The sequence below is a fragment of the Chlorocebus sabaeus genome, chromosome 16 (assembly GCF_047675955.1).
Source record: "Chlorocebus sabaeus isolate Y175 chromosome 16, mChlSab1.0.hap1, whole genome shotgun sequence".
Classification (NCBI taxonomy): Eukaryota; Metazoa; Chordata; class Mammalia; order Primates; family Cercopithecidae; genus Chlorocebus; species Chlorocebus sabaeus.
In genome coordinates, this window is record NC_132919.1 from 68,624,984 (window position 1) to 68,645,195 (window position 20,212).

Genomic DNA, 20,212 nt, shown 5'->3' on the forward strand with positions numbered 1-20,212 from the left:
TTTTTAAATAAATTATTGAGTCTCATTTATTTTCTTTTTTTTCCTCCCTTCCCTACTAGTCTGGAGTTGATCAAGGAACCTGTCTCCACAAAGTGTGACCACATATTTTGCAAGTAAGTTTGAATGTGTTATGTGGCTCCATTATTAGCTTTTGTTTTTGTCCTTCATAACCCAGGGAACACCGAACTTTATAGAAGCTTTAGTTTCTTCAATTAAGTGAGAATGAAAAATCCAACTCTATTTCATTCTTTCTCAGTATACAGTCATCAAAAGTTGGTTGTAATCATAGTTCCTGGTAAAGTTTTGACATAGATTATCTTTTTTTTTTTTTTTTTTTTTTGAGACAAAGTCTCGCTCTGTCACCCAGGCTGGAGTGCAGTGGCACGATCTTGGCTCACTGCAACCTCTAGCCCCCAAGTTCAAGCAGTTCTACCTTAGCCTCCCAAGTAGCTGGGACTACAGGTGCCCGCCACCACGCTTGGCTAATTTTTGTACTTTTAGTAGAGACGGGGTTTCACCATATTGGCCAGGCTGGTCTCGAACTCCTGACCTTATCATCCACCCTCCTCGGCCTCCCAAAGCTCTGGGATTACAGGCGTGAACCACGACACCCGACTGACATATATTATCTATTAGGATGTAATATCATTTTGAACAGTGTTTTGTATTTTTTGTGTCCACCAGTGAAAGCAAACTGTAAGCAGTTGTGAAATAAGTAAATTGTGTTTGAGCCTTCTCAGTTTCTCCTTTCTGTTCATTCTGCATATCCTTATGCATTCCCCCTTTTAAGGGTCAATGTTTGCCTGCTTCATAATCCTTGCGAAGACAGTAAAGGACTTGAGACTAGTTTCTGTTTAGGCCGAAATTCATTTATAGCGGTGATTCAAGTTATATTTACGTATTTGATTATCTTGCCCTTTGAAATGAAAATGTTTGTTTCTTAATAAAAGAATTTCAGAAAAAGCAGAGTAGGTAATTTAGTAGAACAAGTGGGCTTTCTCCTTTTCTTTATGTTAAGCTATGGCTCACAGCTTACCTTAAATGTCAACTAATTTATTTTTAAGTATTTATGTACCTGGTACATTACCTGGTAGCAGGTACAAACTATGTACTTGGTAAAAAGTTTATTGGCACAAAAAGGTATATGATGCAAAGTATATTTCCCTCTTACCCTACAATCCCTGCCTCCCTGTTCCCTGCCCAGACAACCACAATGATCAATTTCTTATGTATCCTTTGAGGAATTTTTGAATTCCGGAGTTCTTAACTTGGGGTTTATGAATAGTCCTTATGAATTTCCTAGAATTATATTTAAATTGTGTTAAAAACTATGGCCATGTACATTTTTCTGGGAAGATAGTCCATAATTTTCATCAGATTATTAGGATGTTTCCATAAGCTAAAAAAGGGAACAGCTGCTTCTCTAAGGATAATGAGGGCTGGCTGAAGCTGAAGGAAACCTGTTCCCTTTGGAGAGATACCCTGTGAACACAAGTCTGCCAGCTGGCTGGTGCCTTCCTCTGAATTCTGTCTTTTTCTTCCCATTCTTCTGTCCCAGTAAGAATTCAGAAGCTGGTCGGGCGCGGTGACTCAAGCCTGTAATCCCAGCACTTTGGGAGGCCGAGATGGGCGGATCATGAGGTCAGGAGATTGAGACCATCCTGGCGAACACGGTGAAACCCCGTCTCTACTAAAAATACAAAAAAAAACTAGCCGGGCGAGGTGGCGGGCGCCTGTAGTCCCAGCTACTCGGGAGGCTGAGGCAGGAGAATGGCGTAAACCCGGGAGGCGGAGCTTGCAGTGAGCTGAGATCCGGCCACTGCAGTCCAGCCCGGGCTACAGAGCAAGACTCCGTCTCAAAAAAAAAAAAAAAAAAAAAAAAAAAAAAGATTTCAGAAGCTCATTTTCACTATCTTTTCCCTGTGCCATGCCACTGGCCTAAATCTGTTCCCAGCAGTTTCCATCTGATTCCGCAGCCCCTGGTCCCTGGACATGTGCCAAGACAACACAGCTTTATCTCTCTACTTCAGGAATTTTTAGTATAGCCTGGCGTGGTGGCTCACGACTGTAATCCCAGCACTCTGGGAGGCCGAGGCAGGCGGATTATGAGGTCAGGAGTTCAAGACCAGCCTGACCAACATGGTGAAACCCTGTCTCTACTGCAAATACAAAAATTAGCAGGGCATGGTGGTGCAGCCCTGTAATCCTAGCTACTTGGGAGGCTGAGGCAGGAGAATCGCTTGAACCCGGGACGTGGAGGTAGCAGTGAGCCGAGAGCCGAGATCGCACCAATGCACACTGCACTCCAGCCTGGGCAACAGAATGAGACTCCGTCTAAAAAAAAAAAGCAAATAATTTTTAGTTTAATAATTTTGTGGCCTCTACAGCAGTACTTCTCAAACTGCCTATGGTGTAGGACCAATTTCTTCACAGGTCAATACTTCCGAAAAAGAAGGCCAGGCGTGGTGGCTCCAGCCTGTAATCCCAGCACTTTGGGGGGTTGAGGTGGACAGATCACTTGAAGTCAGGAGTTCGACACCAACCTGGCTAACATGAACATGGTGAAACCCCATCTCTACTAAAAATACAAAAATTAGCCGGGCATGGTGGTGCGCACCTGTAGTCCCAGCTACTCGGGAGGCTGAGGCAGGAGAATCACTTCAACCCGGGAGATGGAGGTTGCAGTGAGCTGAGATCATGCCACTGTACTCCAGCCTGGGGGAAAAATGAAGTTTAAAAGTCCCATTATTGGCCAGGTGCAATGGGTGAGGCCTGTAATCCCAGCACTTTTGGAGGCTGAGGCAGGTGGATCACCTGAGGTCAGGAGTTCGAGACCAGCCTGGTCAACTTGGTGAAACCTCGTCTTTACTAAAAATACAAAAGTAGCTAGGCGTGGTGGCACATGCCTATAATTGCAGCTACTCAGGAGGCTGAGGCAGGAGAATCTCTTGAACCCTGAGGGTGGATGTTGCAGTGAGCTGAGATCATGCCACTGCATTCCAGCCTGGGTGACAAGAGGGAAACTCCAAAAAAAAAAAAAAAGTCCTAGTATTTACTATAGATAGCTAAAGATTAACCTTATAAGTGCTGGGGCTTTCAATTTCTCTGGATGAGAATCTTTCTGGAATGAACTGTATGTTTTCTTGTCACCTTGAGTAACAAATGCTGAACGTACTATATTATTACAGTGACTTAAGAAAAGATTAAGGGTCCAGTGTGGTAGCTCCTGCCTATAACCCCAGCACTCTAGGAGGCCAAGGCAGGAGGATTACTCGAGGCCAGGAGTTCGAAGCTATAGTGAGCTATGATCACACCACTACACTCCAGCCTAGATGACAGAGTGAGACCCTGTCTTTTTTTTCTTTTTTTTTTTTTTTTTTTGAGACGGTGTTTCACTCTATTGCCCTGACTGGAGTGCAGTGGCGCCATCTCGGCTCACTGCAGCCGCCGCCTCATGGGTTCAAGCAATTCTCCTGCCTCAGCCTCTCAAGTAGCTGGGATTACAGGCATCTGCCACCACACCTGGCTAATTTTTGTATTTTTAGTCAAGATGGGGTTTCACCATGTTGGCCAGGCTGCTCTTACTCCTGACCTCAGCCACCTTGGCCTTCCAAAGTGTTGGGATTACAGGTGTGAGCCACTGCGCCAGGCTGACCCTGTCTCTTAAAAAAAAAAAGAGAGTGATTAAATTATGAACATTAGTTGCTTTGAGAACTTGTGGAAGAAGGAAATTATAGGCTTATAGAAATGTACAAAGAAACGAAAATAGAGGCCGGGTGCGGTGACTCACACCTGTAATCCCAGCACTTTGGGAGGTCGAGGTGGGCAGATCATGAGGTCAGGTAATCAAGACCATCCTGGCCAAAATGGTGAAACCCTGTCTCTACTAAAACACAAAAAAAACTAGCCTGGCATAGTGCACGCACCTGTAGTCCCAGCTATTTGGTAGGCTGAGGAAGGGGAATCACTTGAACCTGGGAGGCAGAGGTTGCCCTGAGCTGAGATCATGACACCACACTTCACCCTGACGACAGAGTGAGACTCCATCTCAAAAAAAAGAAAAACAAAATAGATTACATCCATGAAAAAGAAACTAACTTTGCATATGTGTATAGGAGTTGTGTTAGAAAAGGAAGAAGCCCTCAAAGATGGGGAAGATGTTTGCAAGAAAGAGAAGGTCCAAGAGGAGACAGAAGGGATTGGAAATAGAAAATGGATGTAAGAAAGAGTTAATTATTACTCATAAACAGTAATGAAGGAAAAGGAAAGTAATTCTACAGGAAGATGCTGAGGTACTTTGAGCCCAGTGACGTAGGAGGTAAAGACAACTGTTGAGATTGAGAGGATTAGAGTTGGCAACTGGAGAAGAGTGAGAAGCTTGAAATCCCTAATAATGAAGATTGTGATAATCAGTAAAGAACCAGTCATATAGATATATATGTGTGTATACATATATATTATAGAAATATGTTATATATACGTGTGTGATACATATATATGTTTGTTTGTTTGAGACAGTGTCTCCCTCTGACACCCAGGCTGGAGTTCAGTGGTGTGATCATAGTTCACTTTTACCTTGCACTCCTGGGCTCAAGCAGTCCTCTCATCTTAGCCCCCCAGGTAGCTAGGACTACAGGTACATGGCATTTGCCCAGCTAATTTTTTAAGTTTCTTGCAGACATGGGCCAGCCATATTTTAAATTGTGTTTTGAATGTTATATTAAAATTAAAAGTCCAAAGCCGGGCGTGGTAGCTCATGCCTATAATCCCAGCACTTTGGGAGGCCAAGGCAGGCGGATCACGAGGTCAGGAGTTTGAGACCAGCCTGGCCAATATGGTAACCCCATCTCTGCTAAAAATACAAAAATTAGCCAGGCATGGTGGCGCACGCCTGTCATCCCAGCTACCTGGGAGGCTGAGGCAGAGGAATCGCTTGAACCCGGGAGGCAGAGGCTTCAGTGAGTTGAGATTGTGCCACTGCACTCTAGCCTGGGCAACAGAGCAAGATTCAGTCTCAAAAAAAAAAAATGTCCAGTATAATGCCCATGTGCTAGATCGACTTTTTCATGATATTACTTCTGTAATGTCAATATAATCTGAATAATACTTTGATCTATATGATGAGAAAGCTGGGAGCCTGGGAGCAATACCCCCATGCTTTGATTGTATTAATTGTATTTTCTACGGATAAACTGTAATTGCTAAAAATAAAACAACTTTTTTGACCCAAACAAGCCTAAAATTCTGAAATCTTTTTTTGTTTGTTTTTTGGTTTTTGTTTTGTTTTATTTTGAGACAGTGTCCCTCTGTCGCCCAGGCTGGAGTGCAGTGGTGCAGTCTTGGCTCACTGCAAGATCTGCCTCCTGGGTTCTTTTCATTCTCCTGCCTGAGCCTCCCGAGTAGCTGGGACTACAGGTGCCCGCCACCACGCCTGGCTAATTTTTTTGTATTTTTGGTAGAGACAGAGTTTCACTGTGTTAGCCAGGATGGTCTCGATCTCCTGACCTTGTGATCCGCCCGCCTCGGCCTACTAAAGTGCTGGGATTACAAGTGTGAGCCACTGCACCTGGCTGTTTTGTTTTGTTTTGTTTTGTTTTGGAGATGGAGTCTCACTGTGTCACCCTGACTAGAGTGCAGTGGCATGATCTCAGCTCACTGCCACCTCCACCTCCTGGGTTTAAGCCAGTCTCCTGCCTCAGCCTCCTGAGTAGCTGGGACTACAGGCATGTCCCACCATGCCCAGCTAATTTGTATTTTTAGTAGAGACAGGGTTTCACTATGTAGGCCCGAACTCCTGACCTCAGGTGATCTGCTTGCCTTGGCCTCCCAGAGTGCCTCCCAAGGTGGCTCACAGGCATGAGCCACCTTGCCCAGCCAGTTCTAAAATCTTTTATGTCCCAGCACTTTGGGAGGCCGAGACGGGCGGATCACGAGGTCAGGAGATCGAGACCATCCTGGTTAACATGGTGAAACCCCGTCTCTACTAAAAAATACAAAAAACTAGCCGGGCGAGGTGGCGGGCGCCTGTAGTCCCAGCTACTCGGGAGGCGGAGGCAGGAGAATGGCGGGAACCCGGGAGGCGGAGCTTGCAGTGAGCTGAGATCCGGCCACTGCACTCCAGCCTGGGCGGCAGAGCGAGACTCCGTCTCAAAAAAAAAAAAAAAAAAAAAAAAAAAATCTTTTATGAAGCATACAAAATAAGATAATAATATCAATCTAGAAAAAATTTCTTAAGGCATTCATGCATTAGTTTGAACTTTCCAAGCAAAAGATGCAATGTGTAATACTTTTTTTTTTTCTTTTTCTTTTTTTTTTTTTTTGAGATGGGGTCTTGTTCTGTTGCCCAGGCTGGAGTGCAGTGGCACAATCTCAGCTTACTGCAGCCTCCGCCTCCCTGGTTCAAGCGATGCTCCTGCCTCAGACTCCCAAGTAGCTGGGCTTACAGGCGTGAACCACCATGCACGGCTAATTTTTGTATTTTTAGTAGAGACAAAGTTTCACCATGTTGACCAGGCTGGTCTCAAACTCCTGACCACCTCAGCCTCCCAAAGTGCTGGGATTGCAGGCATTAGCCACCACGCCCAGCCTTGTACTTTTAGTAGAGACTGTGTTTCACCATGTTGACCAAGCTGGTCTTGAACTGACCTCAAGTGATCTGCCCACCTCCACCTCCAAAAATGCTGGGATTATATAGGCATGAGCCACCACACCCAGCCTGTAATACTTTTTTGAAGATCTAGAATCACATTATTCAAAGAGATAGAAAGTGAGCCATAAATGTAACTCAAATTTTTCAACAGCTACCTTTTTTTTTTTTTTTTTTGAGACAAGGTCTCACTCTGTTATCCAAGCTGGAGTGCAGTGGTGTGATCATGAGGCTTACTGTAGCCTTGACCTCCCAGGCTCAAGTGATCTTATGACCTCAGCCTCCCAAGTAGCTGGGACTACAAGTGCACACCACCATGTCAAGCTAAATGTTGTGTTTTCTGTACAGACGGGGTTTCGCCATGTTGCCCAGGCTGGTCTTGAACTTTGGACTTAACCCATCTGCCCACCTCGGCATCCCAAAGTGCTAGGATTACAGGTGTGAGTCATGCCTAGCCAATATTTTAGTTCACTCAGTCTTTTCAAGTCATATACAAGTTCATTTTCTTTTGAGTTTAGTTAACAACCTTTATACACGTGTTCTTTTTCTAGCACAAAGAAAGATTTGAATCCCTATCTTGGTTGATTTCGGCATACCTAGTTCTGCTGCATTATTTATATTATTGTGTAGACTACAGCACAAGACAGCTTAGCTTGTCACTCTACTATACTATATTCTGCAGTACAATCATAAGGGAATTTCTTCTCTTCCCCTGCTCTGAATTGTTCAATTGTACTATTTGCTGGAGTAATGCTCGATGCCTCCGTGATCCATTATACTAGAGTATATGTAGTATTTGTAGATTCTGAAGGAGCAGGAGCCTCTATTCTGAGTTTTAAAGGTACTTATGTACAGTGGAGGTAGCTTTTTGACAGTTTCATCTTCCAAACTATAGAGTCATTGTTTTGTTGAGTGAAATATGGTACTTGAAGCATCTATATCGGCAAAGAAGGACCCGAGTCTCCTTGACCTTACCTACTATATTCACTTTCTCTGGTAGGAAGATTGTGGTGCCTCTTCCCAGACTTAGTTTCCCTGTCAAAAAAGAAAAAAGGAAGATTGTGGGCTTTGCTACAATCCAATTCTGGATCCAATATAACCTTCACTGCTTAATTACTGTGTGTTCTGGGACAAGCCTCTACTCTATAAAAATGAAGATAAGGCCAGGCGTGATGGCTCATGCCTGTAATCCCAGCATTTTGGGATGCCAAGGCGGGAGGATCACTTGAGGCTAGGAATTCGAGACCAGACTGGGCAACATAGCGAAACCACATCTGTACAAAAATAAAAATAAAATGTAGCCTAGCGCAATGGCTCACACCTGTAATCCCAGCACTTTGGGAGGCTAAAGCAGGCGGATCACTTGAGGTCAGGAGTTCAAGACTATAGAAAGACAGAAAGAAAGAAAGAAAGATGGGTTTTTTATTTGTTTGTTTGTTTGTTTGTTTGTTTTTGAGATGGAGTTTCGCTCTTTTTATCCAGGCTGGAGTGCAATGGTGTGATCTCAGCTTACCGCAATCTCTGCCTCCCGGGTTCAAGAGATTCTCTTGCCTCAACCTCCAGAGTAGCCAGGATTACAGGCACGTGGCACCATGCCCAGCTAATTTTTGTATTTTTAGTAGAGACAGAGTTTCTCTGTGTTAGTCAGGCTGGTCTCTCTCAAAGTGTTGGGATTACAGGGGTGAGCCACCATGCCTGGCCTTTTTTTTTTTTTGAGACAGAGTCTTCCTCTGTTGCCCAGGGTGGAGTACAATGGTACTCTCCCAGCTCACTGCAACCTCTGCCTTCCTGGATTTCAGTGATTCTCATGCCTCAGCCTCCCAAGTAGCTGGGATTCAGGCGTGTGCTCACCATGCCTGGCTAATTTTTTTGTATTTCTAGTAGAGATGGGGTTTCACCACGTTAGCCAGGCTGGTCTCAAACTCTTGGCCTCAAGTGATCTGCCTGCCTCGGCCTCCTGGGATTGCAGACATGAGCCACTGCACCCGGCCAAGAGAGGGTAATAAATGTTAAATTACCTGACTAGTAAAAAATATTCTCTAAGTGTCTTCTCTCACAATTCCCAATGCCTTTTTTTTTTTTTTTTTTTTTTTTTTTTTTTTTGAGGCAGAGTCTCACTGTCGCCCAGGCTGGGGTGCAGTGGTGCAATATTGGCTCACTGTAACCCCCACCTCCCAGGTTCAAATGATTCTCATGCCTCAGCCTCCCAAGTAGCTAGGACTACAGGTGTACCACCACCACAGCCAGCTAATTTTTGTGTATTTAGTAGAGACAGGGTTTCACCACATTGGCCAGGCTGGTCTTGAACTCCTGGCCTCAAGTGATTCACCCACCTCCTAAAGTGCTGGGATTACAGGTGTGGACCACTGTGCACGGCCCCAGTACTCAACACTGTTTTTCGTAATTTGTTTTAGCCCTTTAATCTTTTCTTTCCTGGGTCTCTTCATTGTCAGTGTCTGCTATTTACTCCCTACCTAGTCACCCCCTTCACCAGTATATTATATCCTTTATGTTTTATTTTGCAGGATCTTATTTTGCTTTTCTATTGAATCCCCTCCATCTATAATAGTACTAGACATAGTAAATATTGGTTGTATGAGTGAATCGCTGCTTTTAATTATCATCACCATTACTCTCTCTACTTCTGGTCTATGATCCACTTTGAGTTAACTTTGGTTATTTGGTGTGAGATAGGAGTATAACTTCATTCTTGTGTGTGTGTGTGTGTGTGTGTGTGTGTGTGTCACAGAGATTTACTCTCGTTGCTCAGGCTGGAGTGCAATGGTGCGATTTTGGCTCATTGCATCCTCCGCCTCCCAGGTTCAAGCGATTCTCCTGCCTCAACCTCCTGAGTAGCTGGGATTACAGGTATGTGCCACCACACCCAGCTAATTTTGTATTTTTAGTAGAGAGGGTATTTCACTGTGTTGCCCAGGCTGATCTCGAACTCCTGACCTCAGGTGATCTGCCCACCTCAGTCTTCCAAAGTGCTGGGATTACAGGCGTGAGCCACTGTGCCCGGCCAGGAGTATAACTTCATTCTTTTACATGTGGGTATATTCTTGTCCCAACACTATTTGTTAAAAAAACAAAAAGTATTATTTTCCCATTTAATCATCTATGGCCTGGGTATGGTGGCTCATGCCTGTAATCCCAGCACTCTGGGAGGCCAAGGCAGGTGGATCAATTTGAGGCCAGGAGTTCAAGACTAGCCTGGCCAACATGGTATAACTAAAAATACAAAAAATTAGCTTGGCGTGGTGGTACATGTCTGTAATCCCAGCTACTCGGGTGGCTGAGGTACGAGAATTGCTTGAGCCTGCAGTGAGCCGAGATTGTGTCACTACCCTTCAGCCTGGGTGATAGAGCGAGACCCTGTCTCAAAAAAAAAAACTAAGAATATAAAAATCGTCTGGTATTTATTATTGTTGAAAATTACTTGATCACAGATGTATGTATGAGTTTATTTCTGTACTGTCAATTCTATTTTATTGATGTATGTGTCTATTCTTACGCTATTACCACACTGTCTTGATTACTGTAGCTTTGTGGTGAGGTGTTGAGATTTTAAACTAATTATAAGCATCTTATATGAACTACTTACCATTTATATTTGATTATGCAACATGAAATAATGAATATATCATTAAATATGTCATATTAAGTTTTATGTGATCATAACAGTAAGCCATATGCATGTAAGTTCAGTTTTCATAGATCATTGCTTATGTAGTTTAGGTTTTTGCTTATGCGGCATCTAAAAACAATTAGGAAACTATAGCTTGTAATTCACCTGCCATTACTTTTTAAATGGCTCTTAAGGGCACTTGTGAGATTATCTTTTCATGGCTGTTTGCCTTTTTGAGTAATCTCTCTACAAAAGGAAGTAACTTAAATTGTTCTTTCTTTCTTTATAATTTATAGATTTTGCATGCTGAAACTTCTCAACCAGAAGAAAGGGCCTTCACAGTGTCCTTTGTGTAAGAATGATATAACCAAAAGGTATATAATTTGGTAATGATGCTAGGTTGGAAGCAACAACAGTAGGAAAAAGTAGAAATTATTTAATAACATAGCTAGCGTTCCTATAAAACCATTCATCAGTAGAAAAATTTATAAAAGAGTTTTTAGCAGACAGTAAATTATTTCCAAAGTTATTTTCCTGAAAGTTTTATGAGACATCTGTCTTATACAGGTATTAGAAACTTACTGCCTTTCTCTAATGCTTCTAAATACTGTAAAAACTTGCAGACTTACGCAAAGTAGGGCTGTATCGCTGTGCCCCCATTGTCTGCTAATCTTGTTTTTATTTTTTCATTGTGCTTCCTTTTCTTTTCTTTTCTTTTTTCTTTTTTCTTTTTTTTTTTTTTTTTTTGAGACGGAGTCTCGCTCTATTGCCCAGGCTAGAGTGCAGTGGCACGATCTCAGCTCACTGCAAGCTGTGCCTCCTGGGTTCACGCCATTCTGCCTCAGCCTCCCGAGTAGCTGGGACTACAGGCACCCGCCACCACGCCCGGCTAATTTTTTGTATTTTTAGTAGAGATGGGGTTTCACCATGTTAGCCAGGATGTTCTCGATCTGCTGACCTCTTGATCCGCCCGCCTCGGCCTCCCAGAGTGCTGGGATTACAGGCGTGAGCCACCACACCCAGCCTTTTTTTTTTTTTTTTTTTTTTTTAAGACAGGGTCTTGCTCTGTCACTGAGGCTGGAGTGTAGGGGCATGATCTTGGCTCACTGCAGCCTTCGCCTTGAGCCTCCTCCTGCCTTAGCCTCCCAAGTAGCTGGGACTACAGACGCATGCTACCATGTCTGGCCAATTTTTGTATTTTTTGTAGACATGAGGTATCGCCATGTTGCCCAGGCTGGTAACTTCAGAGCTCAGGTGATCTGCCCACCTTGGCCTCCCAAAGTGATGGGGTTACAGGTGTGTGTTTATTTCTATCTAATTATTTACATAAACACAATGTATTTTTATATTGTGTATCTCTTCTGCTACAATGTAAATTCTATGAGAGTAGTAACTTTGTCTGTCTCAACACTGTTTTTCGTAATTTGGTGCATAGTAGGCACTCAGATGCTTAAAGGAATGAATGGTGTTTTAATTCCACTTTACTAAACCCAGATCTCCCTTTGGACATTGTTATCTATGTGTTTTCAAAGAAATGTAATCATAATTTGACAGAAATCCTTGAGAGGCAGAACTTACAGTGAGGGATTGGGCAGGGTTCAGATGTTAAGAACAGTAAGCTCAGCAGGATGTGATTGCTTATGCCTATAACCCTAGCACTCTAGGAGGCTGAGGTGGGATGATTGCTTGAGGCCAAGAGTTTGAGATCAGCCTGGGCAACATAGTGAGACCTCATCACTACCAACAAAAATAAGTAAATAAACGTACATGGTGGCATATGCCCATAGTCCTAGCTACTTGGGAGGCTGTAGTGGGAGGATAGCTTGAGTACAGACGTTTGAGGCTGCAGTGAGCTATGATTGTGGCATTGCATGTTAGCCTGGGCAATACAGCAAGACCCTGTCTCTAAATTTAAAAAAAAAAAAGTACTCTAGTTTTCTATGCAATGGATTATATCTCCTGTGGATTTAGAGCAGTATTATATCACATAATTTTTGGCATTTGGTAGGCTTAAACGAATGACAAAAAGTTACTAAATCACTGTCACACAGTTTATACAGATGTCAGTGATGTATTGATTATAGAAGTTTTCTACTGTTGCTGCATCTTATTTTTATTTGTTTACATGTCTTTTCTTATTTTAGTGTCTTTAAAAGGTTGATAATCACTGCTGAGTGTGTTTCTCAAACAATTTAATTTCAGAAGCCTACAAGAAAGTACAAGATTTAGTCAACTTGTTGAAGAGCTATTGAAAATCATTCATGCTTTTCAGCTTGACACAGGTTTGCAGTGTAAGTGTTGAATATCCCACAAATGACACTCAAGTGCTGTCCATAAAAACTCAGGAAGTTTGCACAATTACTTTCTGTGACGTGATAAGACCTTTTAGTCTAGGTTAATTTTAGTTCTGTATCTGTAATCTGTTTTAAAAACATTACTCCCACTGGTCTCACACCTTATTTTATCAATTGTAAGGTGCACATTTTTCACATCTTAACATCTCTGAAATTGGGAGCATTTTACTATTGATGGTGTGTCATTTGTTTAATTTGAGTGCTTGCTTTCTTAGTGATACAGAAAATAATAGTGCAGCTTACATTGTTGGTATCTTAACTTTAGTGAAATACAGTATTGATAGGCAGATTTCTTAGTGTTAAGGTGGAAAACAAGGACTCTAAGTAACTTTGATGGTCTTGTATTTGTTTTTGTTTCCTAGGAGTAAAATTTCCAGTTGATTTTTTAAAATTTGATTTTTAAAAAAAATCACAGGTAACCTTAATGCACTGTCTTAACACAACAAAGAGCATACATAGGATTTCTCTTGGTTTCTTTGATTATAATTCATACATTTTTCTCTAACTGCAAACATAATGTTTTCCCTTGTAATTTACAGTTGCAAACAGTTATAATTTTGCAAAAAAGGAAAATCACTCTCCTGAACATCTAAAAGATGAAGTTTCTATCATCCAAAGTATGGGCTACAGAAACCGTACCAAAAGACTTCTACAGAGTGAACCCGAAAGTCCTTCCTTGGTAAAACCATTTGTTTTCTTCTTCTTCTTTTTTTTTTTTTTTTTTTTTTTTTTTTTGAGACGGAGTCTTGCTCTGTGGCCCAGGTTGGAAGCAGTCCTCCTGCCTCAGCCCCTCTAGTAGCTGGGATTACAGGCATGCGCCACCATGCCCAGCTAATTTTTGTATTTTTAGTAGAGACGGGGTTTCACCATGTTGGCCAGGCTGGTCTCAAACTCCTGACCTCAGGTGATCCACCCACCTCGGCCACCCAGAGTGCTGGGATTACAGGTGTGAGCCACTGTGCCTGGCCGGTAAACCCATTTTCATTTATTCTGGCACCATCTCTTTATTGAGCATTGTGAGTATGTTAGTATATGTGCTAGATGCTCATAGATTTATACAAAAAGTTAATGAAGAAGGAAAGATGGTATATTCAGTGGTTAGACAAGTGTTCGAATCAGTTAGAGTTCAGAGAAGGTCAGGGTACCTGGTATGATCAAGAGAGAGATCTCACAGCCAGGTGAGGTGGATGCACCTATAATCCTAGCTACTTGGGAGGCTGAAATGGGAGGATCACTTGAGCCCAGGTTTGAGACCATCCCAGGCAACATAGCAAAATCCCCATCAGATACACCAAAAAGACAGATTTTTTTTTTTTAATTTTTTTGAGACAGAGTCTCACTCTGTCACCCAGGTGCCCAGGCTGGAGTGCAGTGACACGATGTCAGTTCACTGCAACCTCTGCCTCCCAAGTTCAAGCGATTCTCCTGCCTCAGCCTCCTGAGTAGCTGGGACTACAGGGTCATGCCACCAGACCTGGCTAATTTTTGTAATTTTAGTAGAAATGGGGTTTCACCATATTGGTCAGGCTGGTCTTGAATTCCTGACCTCAAGTGATCCACCCACCTTGGCCTCTCAAAGTGCTGGGATTACAGGCATGAGCCACCACGCCCAGCCAAAAAAGAGAGCTCTTATAGGCCCTTCCTTGCTTTGGAGCTTTATCTGCTCTGTGATGCTTATCTAAAATAGCTATAAGTTCACTGATATTTTTAAGCATTTGGAAATTACTTCAGCTGGGTGTCATGGCTCATGATTGTAATCCCAACACTTTGGGAGGCTGAGGTAGGAAGTCCTTTGAGCCCAGTGTAGGCAACACAGTGAGACACTGTCTCTACAATTTAAAAAAAAAAAAAGCCGGGTGCCATGGCTCACACCTGTAATCCCAGCACTGGGAGGCTTGAGGATTGCCTGAGCTCAGGAGTTCAAGACCAGTTTGGGCAATATAGCAAGTCCTTGTCTATTTTTAAAGTGTATTTAAATTATCCGGGCATGGTGGTGTGTGCCTGTAGTTGCAGCTACTTGGGAAGCTGAGATAGGAGGATCACTTGAGTTCAGGACATGTAGACTACTGTGAGCTATGATCACTCCACCACGCAGCGACAAAGCAAGACCTAGTTGCAAAAAGAAAAAAAAACCTGGCCGGGCACAGTGGCTCACACCTGTAATCCCAGCACTTTGGGAGGCCGAGGCCGGCGGATCACGAGGTCAGGAGATCAAGACCATCCGGGCTAACACGGTGAAACCCGTCTGTACTAAAAAAATACAAAAAAATTAGCCGGGCGTGCTGGCGGGCGCCTGTAGTCCCAGCTGCTCTGGAGGCTGAGGCAAGAGAATGGTGTGAACCTGGGAGGTGGAGCTTGCAGTGAGCCAAGATTGCGTCACTGCACTCCAGCCTGGGTGACAGATCGAGACTCTGTCTCAAAAAAAAAAGAGAGAGAAAATTACTTCAACTTAAAAGGTGTAATTGTTAAAGACAATGTAGTGATTTGCTCTGTTGTTACTTATATGTGCATGAATGATGGAGATCTTAAAATTATTCATGGCTGGGCACGGTGGCTCACGCCTGTAATCCCAGCACTTTGGGAGGCCGAGGCGGGTGGATCAGGAGGTCAGGGAATCGAGACCATCCTAGCTAACACAGTGAAACCCCGTCTCTACTAAAAATACAAAAAATTGGCCGGGCACGGTGGCTCAAGCCTGTAATCCCAGCACTTTGGGAGGCCGAGACGGGCGGATCACAAGGTCAGGAGATCAAGACCATCCTGGCTAACACGGTGAAACGCCGTCTCTACTAAAATAAAAATACCAAAAACTAGCCAGGCGAGGTGGCGGGCACCGGTAGTACCAGCTACTCGGGAGGCTGAGGCAAGAGAATGGCGTGAACCCGGGAGGCAGAGCTTGCAGTGAGCCAAGATCGCACCACTGCACTCCAGCCTGGGCAACAAAGCCAGACTCCGTATCAAAAACAAAAAAAAAAGTATTCATTCTGGGGCTGGGCGTAGTAGCTTGCACCTTTAATCCCAGCACTTTGGGAGGCTGAGGCGGGCAGATCATTTGAGGTTGGGAGTTTGAGACCAGCCTAGCCAACACGGTGAAACCCCATCTCTACTAAAAATACAAAAATTAGCTGGGTGTGGTGGCACGTGCCTGTAATCCCAGCTACTCGGGAGGCTGAGGCACAAGAATTGCTTGAACCTAGGACCCGGAGGTTGCAGCGAGCCGAGATCACGCTACTGCAATCCAGCCTGGGCAACAGTGAGACTGTCTCAAAAAAGAAAAAAAATATAAGTGTTCTGGCTGGGCACGGTGGCTCACGCCTGTAATCCCAGCACTTTGGGAGGCCTAGATGGGCGGATCACGAGGTCAGGAGATCGAGACCATCCCATCCCAGCTCGCAGAGTGAAACCCCGTCTCTACTAAAAATACAAAAAACTAGCCGGGCTTGATGGCGGGCGCCTGCAGTCCCAGGTACTCAGGAGGCTGAGGCCGGAGAATGGCGTAAACCCGGGAGGCGGAGCTTGTAGTGAGCCGAGATCGCGCCACTGCACTCCAGCCTAGGCGACAGAGCCAGACTCCGTCTCAAAAAAAAAAAAAGACCAGCCTGGGCAATGTGGTGAAACCCCATCTTGACAAAAAATACAAAAATTAGCCAGGCATGGTGGCGTGCGTGTGTAGTCCCAGCTCCTTGGGAGGCTGAGGTGGGAGGATCTCTTGAACCCAGGAGACAGAGGTTGCAGTGAACCGAGATCACACCACCACGCTCCAGCCTAGGCAACAGAGCAAGACTCTGTCTAAAAAAATACAAATAAAATAAAAGTAGTTCTTATAGTACCAGCCTTCATTTTTCAAAAGCTACAGAAAGGCTAAAAAGGAAGAAAAAAAGAGTAATGTTGGGCTTTTAGTTCCTATACTGAATGTTCTTAGGAGTGCTGGGGTTTTATTGTCGTGATTTATCCTTTTTAAAAATGTTATTGGCTGGGCACGGTTGGCTCATGGCTGTAATCCCAGCGCTTTGGGAGGCCGAGGCGGGCAGATCACCTGAGGTCAGGAGTTTGAGACCAGCCTGGCTGACACTGCAAAACCCCGTCTCTACTAAAAATACCAAAATTAACTAGGCATGGTGGTGCGCGCCTGTAGTCCCAGCTACTCGTGAGGCTGAGGCAGGAGAATCAATTAAACCCGGGAGGCGGAGGTTGCAGTGTGCCAAGATCGTGCCACTGCACTCCAGCCTGGCAACAGAGCAAGACTCTCTCAAAACAACAACAAAAATATATATATGTACGCAAAAATTAGCCAGGCATAGTGGCACGTGCTTGTAGTCCCAGCTACTCAGGAGGCTAAGGCAGGAGAATCTCTTGAACTCAGGAGGCGGAGGTTGCAGTGAGCTGAGTTTGCGCCACTGCACTCCAGCCTGGGTGACAGAGCAGGACTCTGTCCCCCCCCCCCAAAAAAAATGTTATCAGGTGTGATTGGAATGTATATCAAGTATCAGCTTCAAAATATGCTATATTAATACTTCAAAAAATCACACAAATAATCAGTTTTGAAAAATTTAAGACAACAGAAAGAAAAAATATTCAAATCACATGTATCCCAGACATTTTCTTTTATTACTACTACTATTATTTGTAGAGACTGGGTCTCACTCTGTTGCTTACTCTGGTCTTGAACTCCTGGCCTTAAGCAATCCTGCTGCCCCAGCCTCCCAAAGTGCTGTGATTATGGGCATGAGCTACCACTCCCAACCTCTGAGAGTTTAGTGTGTAAATTTCCGGGCATTTTTTTCCAGGCATCATATATGTAAGCTGACTGACGATGGTCAATTTATTTTGTCCATGGTGTCAAGTTTCTCTTCAGGAGGAAAAGCACAGAACCAGCCAACAATTGCTTGACCGTTCTTTACCATACTGTTTAGCAGGAAACCAGTCTCAGTGTCCCACTCTCTAACCTTGGAATTGTGAGAACTCTGAGGACAAAGCAGCGGATACAATCTCAAAAGAAGTCTGTCTACATTGAACTGGGTAAGGATCTCAGATTTCTTAAGTATTTAATAATAATTGCTGGATTGCTTATGTTATCATTTTGCAAAAAATCTTGGTCATAATTTACATTTGTGGTAGGCAGCTTTGGGAAGTGAATTTTATGAGCCCTATGGTGAGTTATAAATAATGTAAAAGATGCAGTTCCCACCTTGAAGCATCTTACTTTAAAAAGGGAGCAAAAGAGGCCGGGCACGGTGGCTCACGCCTGTAATCCCACCACTTTGGGAGGCCGAGGCGGGCGGATCACCTGAGGTTGGGAATTCGAGACCAGACTGGCCAACATGGAGAAATCCTGTCTCTACCAAAAAGTACAAAATTAGCCAGGTGTGGTGGCACATGCCCGTAATCTCAGCTACTCGGGAGGCTGAGGCAGGAGAATCACTTGAACCCAGGAGGCGGAGGTTGAGGTAAGCTGAGATTGCACCATTGCCCTCCAGCCTGGGCAAGAAGAGCGAAACTCCATCTGAAAAAAGAAAAGGGAGCAAAAGAAAGAATATCTGGTTTTAAATATGTGTAAATATGTTTTGGAAAGATGGAGAGTAGCAATAAGAAAAAACATGATGGATTGCTACAGTATTTAGTTCCAAGATAAATTGTACTAGATGAGGAAGCCTTTTAAGAAGAGCTGAATTGTCGGGCACAGTGGCTCATGCCTGTAATCCCAGCACTTTGGGAGGCCGAGGCAGGTGGATCACCTGAGGTCGGGAGTTCAAGACCAGCCTGACCAACGTGGAGAAACCCCGTCTCTACTTAAAAAAAAAAAAAAAAAAAATAGCCGGGGTGGTGGCACATTCCTGTAATCCCAGCTGCTCGGAAGGCTGAGGCAGGAGAATCACTTAAACTCAGGAGGCAGACGTTGCGGTGAGCTAAGATCGCGCCATTGCACTCTGGCCTGGGCGACAAGAGTGAAACTTGGTCTCAAAAAAAAAAAAAAAAGAGCTGTATCTTGGCTGGGCAGGATGGCTCATGCCTGTAATCCTAACACTTTGGAAGGCCGAGACAGAAGGACTGGAGTCCAGGAGTTTAAGACCAGCCTGGCCAACATAGGGAAACCCTGTCTCTATTTTTAAAATAATAATACATTTTGGCCAGGTGCAGTGGCTCATGCCTGTAATCCCAACACTTTGGGAGGCTGAGGCAGGTAGACCACCTGAGGTCAGAGTTCAAGACCAGCCTGGATAACATGGTAAAACCCTTCTTTACTAAAAATACAAAAAAAAAAAAAATTAGCTGGGTGTGGTGATGCACGCGTGTAATCCCAGCTACTCAGGAGGCTGAGGCAGGAGAATTGCTTGAACCAGGATGGCGGAGGTTGCAATGAGCCGACACCATGTCTCTGCACTCCAGCCTGGGCAATAGAGTGAGACTCCATCTCAAAAAAAAAAATTTTTTTTTAATAATAAATATTTTTAAGCTTATAAAAAGAAGAGTTGAGGCCAGCATAGTATCTAACACCTGTAATCTCAGCAGTGGCAGAGGATTGCTTGAAGCCAGGAGTTTGAGACCAGCCTGGGCAACATAGCAAGACCTCATCGCTAAAAAAAAAATTTTTTTTTTAAATTAGCTGGGTGTGGTGGTGTGTGTAGTCCCAGCTACTCAGGAGGCATAGGTGAGCAGGTAGATTGAATCCAGGGGTTTGAGGCTGTAGTGAGCTATGATCATGCCACTGCACTCCAACCTGGGTGACAGAGCAAGACCCCATCTTGAAAAAAAAAAAAGAAGAGCTGCTGAGTTCAGAATTCAAACTGGGCTCTCTAATTGGGTTATTTTTTTTAGAATATATTTATAATTAAAAAGGGTAGCTATCTTTTGAGCTCCCAGGCACCACCATCTATTTATCATAACACTTACTGTTTTCCCCCCTTACGATCATAAATTCCTAGACAACAGGCATTGTAAAAATAGTTATAGTAGTTAATATTTAGGAGCACTTAACTATATTCCAGGCACTGTTGTGTTTTTCTTGTATAACTCATTTAGATGCATGTCAGACCTCTGAGATTGTTCCTATTATACTTATTTTACAGATGAGGAAATTAAGGCACAGAGAGGTTATGAAATTTTTCCAAGGTAGTAAACCTAGTAAGTGGCTGAGCCATGATTCAAACCTAGGAAGTTAGATGTCAGAGCCTGTGCTTTTTGTTTTTGTTTTTGTTTTCAGTAGGAACAGGGTCTCACCTTGCTGGCCAGGCTGGTCTCAAACTCCTAAGCTCAAATAATCCACCCATCTCGGCCTCCTAAAGTGCTGGGATTACAGGTGAGAGCCACTGTGCCTGGCCAAGCCCGTGTTTTTAACCACTTCTCTGTATTACACACTGGCTTAACTAGCATTGTACCTGCCACATACTAGATGCTCAATAAATATTTCTAGTTGAATATCTGTTTTTCAACAAGTACATTTTTTGTTTAACCCTTTTAATTAAATCTTTTATTGATTTTTTTTGGGGGGAAATTTTTTAGGATCTGATTCTTCTGAAGATACGGTTAATAAGGCAACTTATTGCAGGTGAGTCAAAGAGAACCTTTGCCTATGAAGCTGGTATT

General features: G+C 43.7%; 1 protein-coding gene across 21 annotated transcripts in view; it reads left to right on the plus strand.

Annotated features, from left to right (window-relative positions):
- Positions 1–20,212, plus strand: part of BRCA1 (BRCA1 DNA repair associated) — a 99,046-nt gene that overhangs the window by 23,435 nt on the left and 55,399 nt on the right. For 14 of the 21 annotated variants that reach the window (XM_073005268.1, XM_073005273.1, XM_073005262.1 and 11 more), the window contains exons 3-8: positions 60–113; positions 10,571–10,648; positions 12,477–12,565; positions 13,168–13,307; positions 17,542–17,647; positions 20,129–20,174. In XM_073005268.1, coding sequence (XP_072861369.1) covers positions 60–113; positions 10,571–10,648; positions 12,477–12,565; positions 13,168–13,307; positions 17,542–17,647; positions 20,129–20,174 — 513 coding nt within the window. The remainder of the gene's footprint in view (positions 1–59; positions 114–10,570; positions 10,649–12,476; positions 12,566–13,167; positions 13,308–17,541; positions 17,648–20,128; positions 20,175–20,212) is intronic. The other 7 variants (XM_073005271.1, XM_073005270.1, XM_073005279.1 and 4 more) reach the window with 2 other exon arrangements.